Source organism: Oncorhynchus mykiss, chromosome 14 (genome assembly GCF_013265735.2).
Source record: "Oncorhynchus mykiss isolate Arlee chromosome 14, USDA_OmykA_1.1, whole genome shotgun sequence".
Classification (NCBI taxonomy): domain Eukaryota; kingdom Metazoa; phylum Chordata; class Actinopteri; order Salmoniformes; family Salmonidae; genus Oncorhynchus; species Oncorhynchus mykiss.
Window position 1 is genome coordinate 31,346,255 of NC_048578.1, and position 13,105 is coordinate 31,359,359.

Sequence of the window (13,105 nt, forward strand, 5' to 3'; positions counted from 1 at the left end):
GTGTGTTGTGTTACAGTGATGCCATAGCAGAGATCAGAGCTATCACTATAGAGGAGATAGGAATGTGGATGAAGCTGTACAGTGATGCCTTCCTCAACGACAGCTACCTGAAATACGTAGGCTGGACCATGCACGACAAGGTGAGGGAGAGTGCGCATGCTTGTCAGCAAGGTGTTGTGTTTGAGTTAGGAGTGTGTGCACTTCTAACGAGTTTGTGTGTAATTCTAACGTGTGTGTGTGTGTGTGTGTGTGTAGCAAGGCGAGGTACGTCTGAAATGTTTGACAGCGCTGCAGGGTCTCTACTACAACAGAGAACTGAACACCCGACTGGAGCTGTTCACCAGCCGCTTCAAGGTCAGAGCGCCACCTGGTGGACACATGACCACACTACAACTAGTTGCCTCAAGGCTCAATTTTCATAACAAATGCCATTTAGCAGACTATTTTATCCAACAGGGCTTACAGTAAGTATTACGTTCATGAGTTTTCATATGGGTGGCCACAGCGGTTTTGAGTAGAGGTCTTTCCTGCCTGAACCACTACTATCACCTGTTGATTTTGAGTAGAAGTATTTCAGCTAAATCTGAAATGTTTGTCATTCATTTCCTCTCTTCACAGGACCGCATCGTCTCCATGACTCTAGACAAGGAGTACGATGTCGCAGTACAAGCAATTAAACTGCTCACTCTGGTACTACAGTAAGTTGCTACAGTCCAGCTTTCAGTGTTTAATTTGTGTTTAATCTATACTGTGTGTATTACAGTAGTCCAGATGAGATACTGAGCCTGGGGGACTGTGTGTATTACAGTAGTACAGATGAGATACTGAGCCTGGGGGACAGATGAGATACTGAGCCTGGGGGACTGTGTGTATGGTGTGTGTAGTACAGATGAGTTACTGAGCCTGGGGGACTGTATGTATGGTTTGTGTAGTACAGTAGTACAGATGAGATACTGAGCCTGGGGGACTGTATGTATTGTGTGTGTATTACAGTAGTACAGATGAGATACTGAGCCCGGGGGACTGTATGTATGGTGTGTGTAGTACAGATGAGGTACTGAGCCTGGGGGACTGTATGTATGGTGTGTGTATTACAGTAGTACAGGTGAGATACTGAGCCTGGGGGACTGTGTGTATTACAGTAGTACAGATGAGATACTGAGCCTGGGGGACTGTGTATATGGTGTGTGTATTACAGATGAGATACTGAGCCCGGGGGACTGTATGTATGGTGTGTGTATTACAGATGAGATACTGAGCCCGGGGGACTGTATGTATGGTGTGTGTATTACAGTAGTACAGATGAGATACTGAGGCTGGGGGACTGTGTGTATTACAGTAGTACAGATGAGATACTGAGCCTGGGGGACTGTGTGTATTACAGTAGTACAGATGAGATACTGAGCCTGGGGGACTGTATGTATGGTGTGTGTAGTACAGATGAGGTACTGAGCCTGGGGGACTGTATGTATGGTGTGTGTAGTACAGATGAGATACTGAGCCTGGGGGACTGTGTGTATTACAGTAGTACAGATGAGATACTGAGCCTGGGGGACTGTATGTATGGTGTGTGTATTACAGTAGTACAGATGAGATACTGAGCCTGGGGGACTGTATGTATGGTGTGTGTAGTACAGATGAGATACTGAGCCTGGGGGACTGTATGTATGGTGTGTGTATTACAGTAGTACAGATGAGGTACTGAGCCCGGGGGACTGTATGTATGGTGTGTGTAGTACAGTAGTACAGATGAGGTACTGAGCCTGGGGGACTGTGTGTATGGTGTGTGTAGTACAGTAGTACAGATGAGATACTGAGCCCGGGGGACTGTATGTATGGTGTGTGTATTACAGTAGTACAGATGAGATACTGAGCCTGGGGGACTGTATGTATGGTGTGTGTATTACAGATGAGATACTGAGCCCGGGGGACTGTATGTATGGTGTGTGTATTACAGTAGTACAGATGAGGTACTGAGCCTGGAGGACTGTATGTATTGTGTGTGTATTACAGTAGTACAGATGAGGTACTGAGCCCGGAGGACTGTGAGAGCGTCTATCACCTGGTCTACTCCGCCCACCGACCGGTCGCCATAGCAGCCGGGGAGTTCCTCTTCAAGAAGTAGGATTTATTAAATGTTTTATTTAATCTGTTGTCACACGTTCTTCTATCGTGTATTTATTTTCTCTTAAGTCCTATCAATCAATCAAAACACTCTGGAAAACAAGATGGTGCAGTACAAGAGATCGTCCTGCAAAATGTAAAATGTGATGCTAAAACCCCATGTCTGGTTTCTTCCCTGGAACAGCGAGAGATAGAGGGAGCAGAGCTGAAGAGAGGAAGGTGGATGGGGTAGAGAAAGAGAGGGGCAGGCAGGAGGAGAAAGGGGGTGCGAGGAGAAGGAGAGAGTAGGAACTTGAGGTTGGTAGATCTGGGATATGGTTTTCTGGCGTGGACACATTCCATGTCTGTTTTATTTAGGCTGGGCTAGTGCCTAGAAGTGAGGTTTATATACACTACATGACCAAAAGTATGTGGACACCTGCTCGTCAAACATCTCATTCCAAAATCATGGGCATTAATATGGAGTTGGTCCCCCCTTTACTGCTTTAACAGTCTCCACTCTTCTGGGAAGGTTTTCCACTAGATGTTGGAACATTGCTGCGGGGACTTGCTTCCATTCAGCCACAAGTGCATTGGTGAGGTCGTTCCAATTTATCCCAAAAGTGTTCGATGGAGTTGAGGTCAGGGGGCTCTGTAGGCCAGTCAAGTTCTTCCCACCGTGAGGTGTTGCTTTATCTGTTTTTTGAAACCGGATTTGCTGTTGATTTGAGCAATATGAGATAGGAGTTACATGGCTCTATATAATACTGTACATTTAGTTGAATTTGATCTGGATTTGGGGACTGGTGGCATGTCTGGTGGAGGAAGTGTGTGTAAGTTCACTATGCAAACAATTTGGGTTTTTCCACACATTGTTTCTTATAAAAAGAAGTGATGCAGTCAGTCTCTCCTCAACTCTTAACCAAGAGAGACTCACATGCATAGTATTTCTATCAGCCCTCTGTTTACAATGAAGAGCAAGACATGCTGCTCTGTTCTGGGCAAGTTGTAGTTTAACTAGGTCTTTCCTTGCAGCACTCTTCCACATGACTGGACCATAATCAAGATAAGACAAAACTAGAGCCTGCAGCAAAGCATCTCGTTATTATGGACAGACCTCTCCCCATCTTTACAACCATCCATATGCTTGGCGTCGCGCATGGTGATCTTAGGCTTGTGTGTGGCTGCTCGGCCATGGAAACCCATTTCATGAGTCTCTCGATGAACAGTTCTTGTGCTGAAGTTGCTTTCAGAGGCCGTTTGGAGCTCAGTAGTGAGTTGCAAACAAGGACAGATTTTTACGCACTTCAGTACTCAGCAGTCCCGTTCTGTGAGCTTGTGTGGCCTACCACTTCGCTGCTGAGCCGTTGTTGCTCCTAGAAGTTCCCACTTCACAATAACACAACTTACAGTTGACTGGGGCAGGGCTAGAAATTGATTTAACTGACTTCTTGATGGTGCCACATTGAAGGTCACTGAGCTCTTCAGTAAGGCCATTCTACTGCTAAAGTTTGTCTATGGAGATTGCATGGCAACGTGCCTGATTTTTATACACCTGTCAGTAACGGGTGTTGCTGAAATAGCCAAATCCACTCATTTGAAGGGGTGTCCACATACTTTTGTATATTTAGGGTAATTTGATATTGTTTTCTAAATCTAATACTCGTGACTATGCTCTCCAGACTGTTCAGTACGCGGGAGCCAGAAGAGGAGGGCGCCCCCAAGAGGAGAGGAAGACAAAGCCCCAATGCCAACCTCATCAAAACTACTGTTTTCTTCTTCCTGGAGAGCGAGGTACACACACGGTCTCTGACCCTGTCTCTACCTCCATGAACATGCTGTATACTTACAAGACTCACTGGGAGAAATACCCTGCCCCTGCTTATCTCTCCCGTATATATTCCAGCTCCATGAGCACGCTGCGTACCTGGTGGACTCTCTGTGGGAGAGTGGAGCAGACCTACTGAAGGACTGGGAGTGTATGACCAGCCTGCTACTGGACGACCCTGTGCCGGGGGAGGAAGGTATGACCTCTGACCTCTATACTTGACCTTTGACCCATAACCTCTATACCTTGTCTCTAATATATCTGGTGTGTGTAGCCCTGACAGACAGACAGGAGACGGCTCTCATAGAGATAATGCTGTGTACGGTGCGCCAGGCAGCAGAGTGCCACCCGCCCGTAGGCCGCGGAACTGGGAAGAGGGTAAGACACTAGACTGGTCAGAAAAGGGAACTCTCTCTGTTTCTCAAGTCAATGGGCTTCATTGGCATGGGAAACGTATGTTTATATTGCCAAAGCAAGCGAAATAGATGATAAACAATAATTTTAAAAAAATGAACAGTAAACATCACACTCACGAGTTTCAAAAGAATAAAGACATTTCAAATATCATATTATGTCAAGTTTTGTTACTATGTTCAAAAGGGAAAATAAATAAACATGGGTTGTATTTACAATGGTGTTTGTTCTCCCGCCAGGTGATGACAGCGAAGGAGAAGAAGACCCAGCTAGATGACAGGACCAGAATGACAGAGCTGTTTGCTGTGACATTACCCCCTCTGCTGGCCAAGGTAGGACACTACACCTTCACCCTCTCTAATAAACGTGTGTCCCCTGCATGTAGTACTGTGTGTGAGTGTGCTGCCTCTCTTTGTTTCAGTACTCCATAGATACAGAGAAGGTGACCAACCTGCTGCAGCTCCCTCAGTTCTTTGACCTGGATATCTACACCACAGGGCGACTAGAGAAGGTCTAACCCCCGACCCTACACTGTAGTCTAATTCAAACTCTAACCCCCGACCCTACACTGTAGTCTAATTCAAACTCTACCCCCCGACCCAACACTAGTCTAATTCAAACTCTACCCCCCGACCCTGCACTGGAGTCTAATTCAAACTCTAACCCCCGACCCTACACTGTAGTCTAATTCAATCTCTATCCCCGACCCTACACTGTAGTCTAATTCAAACTCTATCCCCGACCCTACACTGTAGTCTAATTCAAACTCTACCCCCGACCCTACACTGTAGTCTAATTCAAACTCTATCCCCGACCCTACACTGTAGTCTAATTCAAACTCTACCCCCGACCCTACAATAGTCTAATTCAAACTCTAACCCCCGACCCTACACTGTAGTCTAATTCAAACTCTATCCCCGACCCAACACTAGTCTAATTCAAACTCTAACCCCTGACCCTACACTAGTCTAATTCAAACTCTAACCCCCGACCCTACACTGTAGTCTAATTCAAACTCTACCCCCGACCCAACACTGTAGTCTAATTCAAACTCTAACCCCGACCCAACACTAGTCTAATTCAAACTCTAACCCCTGACCCAACACTAGTCTAATTCAAACTCTACCCCCCGACACTACACTGTAGTCTAATTCAAACTCTATCCCCGACCCTACACTAGTCTAATTCAAACTCTAACCCCCGACCCTACACTGTAGTCTAATTCAAACTCTAACCCCCGACCCTACACTGTAGTCTAATTCAAACTCTATCCCCGACCCAACACTAGTCTAATTCAAACTCTAACCCCGACCCAACACTAGTCTAATTCAAACTCTAACCCCTGACCCAACACTAGTCTAATTCAAACTCTACCCCCCGACCCTACACTAGTCTAATTCAAACTCTACCCCCCGACACTACACTGTAGTCTAATTCAAACTCTACCCCCGACCCTACACTAGTCTAATTCAAACTCTAACCCCCGACCCTACACTGTAGTCTAATTCAAACTCTACCCCCGACCCAACACTGTAGTCTAATTCAAACTCTAACCCCGACCCTACACTGTAGTCTAATTCAAACTCTACCCCCCGACCCTACACTGTAGTCTAATTCAAACTCTACCCCCCGACCCTACACTGTAGTCTAATTCAAACTCTATCCCCGACCCTACACTGTAGTCTAATTCAAACTCTACCCCCCGACCCTACACTGTAGTCTAATTCAAACTCTATCCCCGACCCTACACTGTAGTCTAATTCAAACTCTATCCCCGACCCTACACTGTAGTCTAATTCAAACTCTACCCCCGACCCAACACTAGTCTAATTCAAACTCTAACCCCCGACCCAACACTGTAGTCTAATTCAAACTCTACCCCCCGACCCTACACTGTAGTCTAATTCAAACTCTACCCCCGACCCAACACTAGTCTAATTCAAACTCTAACCCCCGACCCTACACTGTAGTCTAATTCAAACACTACCCCCGACCCTACACTAGTCTAATTCAAACTCTACCCCCGACCCTACACTGTAGTCTAATTCAAACTCTACCCCCGACCCTACACTGTAGTCTAATTCAAACTCTATCCTCGACCCTACACTAGTCTAATTCAAACTCTACCCCCCGACCCTACACTGTAGTCTAATTCAAACTCTATCCCCGACCCTACACTAGTCTAATTCAAACTCTATCCCCGACCCTACACTTTAGTCTAATTCAAACTCTACCCCCGACCCTACACTAGTCTAATTCAAACTCTACCCCCGACCCAACACTAGTCTAATTCAAACTCTAACCCCCGACCCTACACTGTAGTCTAATTCAAACTCTACCCCCGACCCAACACTAGTCTAATTCAAACTCTATCCCCGACCCTACACTGTAGTCTAATTCAAACTCTACCCCCCACCCTACACTAGTCTAATTCAAACTCTACCCCCGACCCTACACTAGTCTAATTCAAACTCTACCCCCCGACCCTACACTGTAGTCTAATTCAAACTCTACCCCCGACCCTACACTAGTCTAATTCAAACTCTACCCCCGACCCTACACTGTAGTCTAATTCAAACTCTACCCCCCGACCCTACACTGTAGTCTAATTCAAACTCTATCCCCGACCCTACACTGTAGTCTAATTCAAACTCTACCCCCCGACCCTACACTGTAGTCTAATTCAAACTCTATCCCCGACCCTACACTGTAGTCTAATTCAAACTCTATCCCCCGACCCTACACTGTAGTCTAATTCAATCTCTAACCCCCGACCCTACACTGTAGTCTAATTCAATCTCTAACTCCCGACCCTACACTGTAGTCTAATTCAAACTCTAACCCCCGACCCTACACTGTAGTCTAATTCAAACTCTAACCCCCGACCCTACACTGTAGTCTAATTCAATCTCTAACCCCCGACCCTACACTGTAGTCTAATTCAATCTCTAACCCCCGACCCTACACTGTAGTCTAATTCAATCTCTAACCCCCGACCCTACACTGTAGTCTAATTCAATCTCTAACCCCCGACCCTACACTGTAGTCTAATTCAAACTCTATCCCCGACCCTACACTGTAGTCTAATTCAAACTCTAACCCCCGACCCTACACTGTAGTCTAATTCAAACTCTACCCCCGACCCTAAACTAGTCTAATTCAAACTCTACCCCCCGACCCTACACTGTAGTCTAATTCAAACTCTACCCCCGACCCTACACTAGTCTAATTCAAACTCTACCCCCCGACCCTACACTGTAGTCTAATTCAAACTCTACCCCCGACCCTACACTAGTCTAATTCAAACTCTACCCCCGACCCTACACTAGTCTAATTCAAACTCTAACCCCGACCCAACACTAGTCTAATTCAAACTCTACCCCCGACCCAACACTAGTCTAATTCAAACTCTACCCCCGACCCAACACTAGTCTAATTCAAACTCTACCCCCGACCCAACACTAGTCTAATTCAAACTCTAACCCCGACCCTACACTGTAGTCTAATTCAAACTCTATCCCCGACCCTACACTAGTCTAATTCAAACTCTAACCCCCGACCCAACACTGTAGTCTAATTCAAACTCTACCCCCGACCCTACACTAGTCTAATTCAAACTCTACCCCCGACCCTACACTAGTCTAATTCAAACTCTACCCCCCGACCCTACACTGTAGTCTAATTCAAACTCTACCCCCGACCCTAAACTAGTCTAATTCAAACTCTACCCCCGACCCTACACTAGTCTAATTCAAACTCTAACCCCCGACCCTACACTAGTCTAATTCAAACTCTAACCCCCGACCCTACACTGTAGTCTAATTCAATCTCTAACCCCCGACCCTACACTGTAGTCTAATTCAATCTCTAACCCCCGACCCTACACTGTAGTCTAATTCAAACTCTATCCCCGACCCTACACTGTAGTCTAATTCAAACTCTAACCCCCGACCCTACACTGTAGTCTAATTCAAACTCTACCCCCGACCCAACACTAGTCTAATTCAAACTCTATCCCCGACCCTACACTGTAGTCTAATTCAATCTCTAACCCCCGACCCTACACTGTAGTCTAATTCAATCTCTAACCCCCGACCCTACACTGTAGTCTAATTCAAACTCTATCCCCGACCCTACACTGTAGTCTAATTCAAACTCTAACCCCCGACCCTACACTGTAGTCTAATTCAAACTCTACCCCCGACCCAACACTAGTCTAATTCAAACTCTATCCCCGACCCTACACTGTAGTCTAATTCAAACTCTACCCCCCGACCCTACACTGTAGTCTAATTCAAACTCTACCCCCGACCCTACACTAGTCTAATTCAAACTCTACCCCCCGACCCTACACTGTAGTCTAATTCAAACTCTACCCCCGACCCTACACTAGTCTAATTCAAACTCTAACCCCCGACCCAACACTAGTCTAATTCAAACTCTACCCCCGACCCTACACTAGTCTAATTCAAACTCTAACCCCGACCCAACACTAGTCAAATTCAAACTCTACCCCCGACCCAACACTAGTCTAATTCAAACTCTACCCCCGACCCAACACTAGTCTAATTCAAACTCTACCCCCGACCCAACACTAGTCTAATTCAAACTCTAACCCCGACCCTACACTGTAGTCTAATTCAAACTCTATCCCCGACCCTACAATAGTCTAATTCAAACTCTACCCCCGACCCAACACTAGTCTAATTCAAACTCTACCCCCCGACCCTACACTGTAGTCTAATTCAAACTCTATCCCCGACCCTACACTAGTCTAATTCAAACTCTAACCCCCGACCCTGCACTGGAGTCTAATTCAAACTCTACCCCCGACCCTACACTGTAGTCTAATTCAAACTCTAACCCCCGACCCTACACTAGTCTAATTCAAACTCTACCCCCCGACCCTACACTGTAGTCTAATTCAAACTCTACCCCCGACCCTACACTAGTCTAATTCAAACTCTACCCCCGACCCTACACTGTAGTCTAATTCAAACTCTACCCCCGACCCTACACTGTAGTCTAATTCAAACTCTAACCCCCGACCCTACACTGTAGTCTAATTCAAACTCTACCCCCGACCCTACACTTTAGTCTAATTCAAACTCTACCCCCGACCCTACACTAGTCTAATTCAAACTCTACCCCCCGACCCTACACTAGTCTAATTCAAACTCTATCCCCGACCCTACACTGTAGTCTAATTCAAACTCTAACCCCCGACCCTACACTGTAGTCTAATTCAAACTCTACCCCCGACCCTACACTGTAGTCTAATTCAAACTCTACCCCCGACCCTACACTAGTCTAATTCAAACTCTAACCCCCGACCCAACACTGTAGTCTAATTCAAACTCTACCCCCGACCCTACACTAGTCTAATTCAAACTCTACCCCCGACCCTACACTAGTCTAATTCAAACTCTACCCCCCGACCCTACACTGTAGTCTAATTCAAACTCTATCCCCGACCCTACACTAGTCTAATTCAAACTCTAACCCCTGACCCTACACTAGTCTAATTCAAACTCTACCCCCGACCCAACACTGTAGTCTAATTCAAACTCTAACCCCGACCCAACACTAGTCTAATTCAAACTCTATCCCCGACCCTACACTAGTCTAATTCAAACTCTAACCCCTGACCCTACACTAGTCTAATTCAAACTCTACCCCCCGACCCTACACTGTAGTCTAATTCAAACTCTATCCCCGACCCTACACTGTAGTCTAATTCAAACTCTATCCCCGACCCTACACTGTAGTCTAATTCAAACTCTAACCCCCGACCCTACACTGTAGTCTAATTCAAACTCTATCCCGACCCAACACTGTAGTCTAATTCAAACTCTACCCCCGACCCTACACTAGTCTAATTCAAACTCTACCCCCGACCCTACACTAGTCTAATTCAAACTCTACCCCCGACCCTACACTTGTCTAATTCAAACTCTACCCCCGACCCTACACTTGTCTAATTCAAACTCTACCCCCGACCCTACACTAGTCTAATTCAAACTCTACCCCCGACCCTACACTGTAGTCTAATTCAAACTCTACCCCCGACCCTACACTTGTCTAATTCAAACTCTACCCCCGACCCTACACTTGTCTAATTCAAACTCTACCCCCGACCCTACACTAGTCTAATTCAAACTCTACCCCCGACCCTACACTGTAGTCTAATTCAAACTCTACCCCCGACCCTACACTAGTCTAATTCAAACTCTACCCCCGACCCTACACTTGTCTAATTCAAACTCTACCCCCGACCCAACACTAGTCTAATTCAAACTCTAACCCCCGACCCAACACTAGTCTAATTCAAACTCTAACCCCCGACCCTACACTGTAGTCTAATTCAAACTCTACCCCCGACCCTACACTAGTCTAATTCAAACTCTAACCCCTGACCCAACACTAGTCTAATTCAAACTCTAACCCCGACCCTACACTGTAGTCTAATTCAAACTCTAACCCCTGACCCAACACTAGTCTAATTCAAACTCTAACCCCGACCCTACACTGTAGTCTAATTCAAACTCTAACCCCTGACCCAACACTAGTCTAATTCAAACTCTAACCCCGACCCTACACTGTAGTCTAATTCAAACTCTAACCCCTGACCCAACACTAGTCTAATTCAAACTCTAACCCCGACCCTACACTGTAGTCTAATTCAAACTCTACCCCCGACCCAACACTGTAGTCTAATTCAAACTCTACCCCCGACCCTACACTGTAGTCTAATTCAAACTCTAACCCCCGACCCTACACTGTAGTCTAATTCAAACTCTACCCCCGACCCTACACTGTAGTCTAATTCAAACTCTAACCCCCGACCCAACACTAGTCTAATTCAAACTCTAACCCCCGACCCAACACTAGTCTAATTCAAACTCTAACCCCCGACCCAACACTGTAGTCTAATTCAAACTCTACCCCCGACCCTACACTGTAGTCTAATTCAAACTCTAACCCCCGACCCAACACTAGTCTAATTCAAACTCTAACCCCCGACCCAACACTAGTCTAATTCAAACTCTAACCCCCGACCCTACACTGTAGTCTAATTCAAACTCTAACCCCCGACCCAACACTAGTCTAATTCAAACTCTAACCCCCGACCCAACACTAGTCTAATTCAAACTCTAACCCCCGACCCTACACTGTAGTCTAATTCAATCTCTAACCCCCGACCCTACACTGTAGTCTAATTCAATCTCTAACCCCCGACCCTACACTGTAGTCTAATTCAATCTCTAACCCCCGACCCTACACTGTAGTCTAATTCAATCTCTAACCCCCGACCCTACACTAGTCTAATTCAAACTCTATCCCCGACCCTACACTGTAGTCTAATTCAATCTCTAACCCCCGACCCTACACTGTAGTCTAATTCAATCTCTAACCCCCGACCCTACACTGTAGTCTAATTCAAACTCTACCCCCGACCCTACACTAGTCTAATTCAAACTCTACCCCCGACCCTACACTTGTCTAATTCAAACTCTACCCCCGACCCAACACTAGTCTAATTCAAACTCTAACCCCCGACCCAACACTAGTCTAATTCAAACTCTAACCCCCGACCCTACACTGTAGTCTAATTCAATCTCTAACCCCCGACCCTACACTGTAGTCTAATTCAAACTCTATCCCCGACCCTACACTGTAGTCTAATTCAATCTCTAACCCCCGACCCTACACTGTAGTCTAATTCAATCTCTAACCCCCGACCCTACACTGTAGTCTAATTCAAACTCTACCCCCGACCCAACACTAGTCTAATTCAAACTCTAACCCCGACCCTACACTGTAGTCTAATTCAAACTCTACCCCTGACCCTACACTGTAGTCTAATTCAATCTCTAACCCCCGACCCTACACTGTAGTCTAATTCAATCTCTAACCCCCGACCCTACACTGTCGTCTAATTCAATCTCTAACCCCCGACCCTACACTGTAGTCTAATTCAATCTCTAACCCCCGACCCTACACTGTAGTCTAATTCAATCTCTAACCCCCGACCCTACACTAGTCTAATTCAAAGTCTATCCCCGACCCTACACTGTAGTCTAATTCAAACTCTACCCCCCGACCCTACACTGTAGTCTAATTCAATCTCTAACCCCCGACCCTGCACTGTAGTCTAATTCAATCTCTAACCCCCGACCCTACACTGTAGTCTAATTCAAACTCTATCCCCGACCCTACACTGTAGTCTAATTCAATCTCTAACCCCCGACCCTACACTGTAGTCTAATTCAATCTCTAACCCCCGACCCTACACTGTAGTCTAATTCAAACTCTAACCCCCGACCCTACACTGTAGTCTAATTCAAACTCTACCCCCGACCCAACACTAGTCTAATTCAAACTCTAACCCCGACCCTACACTGTAGTCTAATTCAAACTCTACCCCCGACCCTACACTAGTCTAATTCAAACTCTACCCCCCGACCCTACACTAGTCTAATTCAAACTCTACCCCCGACCCTACACTAGTCTAATTCAAACTCTATCCCCGACCCTACACTTTAGTCTAATTCAAACTCTACCCCCGACCCTACACTAGTCTAATTCAAACTCTACCCCCGACCCAACACTAGTCTAATTCAAACTCTACCCCCGACCCTACACTGTAGTCTAATTCAAACTCTACCCCCGACCCAACACTGTAGTCTAATTCAAACTCTAACCCCGACGCAACACTAGTCTAATTCAAACTCTACCCCCGACCCTACACTGTAGTCT

General features: G+C 46.1%; 1 protein-coding gene across 1 annotated transcript in view; it reads left to right on the forward strand.

The window, feature by feature from the left end:
• stag2b (stromal antigen 2b) overlaps window positions 1-13,105 on the forward strand; it is a 42,652-nt gene that overhangs the window by 8,353 nt on the left and 21,194 nt on the right. Inside the window, exons 9-17 of the mRNA XM_036943310.1 lie at window positions 17-140; window positions 256-354; window positions 619-698; window positions 2,014-2,121; window positions 3,786-3,897; window positions 4,010-4,127; window positions 4,206-4,309; window positions 4,585-4,677; window positions 4,767-4,856. Coding sequence (XP_036799205.1) covers window positions 17-140; window positions 256-354; window positions 619-698; window positions 2,014-2,121; window positions 3,786-3,897; window positions 4,010-4,127; window positions 4,206-4,309; window positions 4,585-4,677; window positions 4,767-4,856 — 928 coding nt within the window. The remainder of the gene's footprint in view (window positions 1-16; window positions 141-255; window positions 355-618; window positions 699-2,013; window positions 2,122-3,785; window positions 3,898-4,009; window positions 4,128-4,205; window positions 4,310-4,584; window positions 4,678-4,766; window positions 4,857-13,105) is intronic.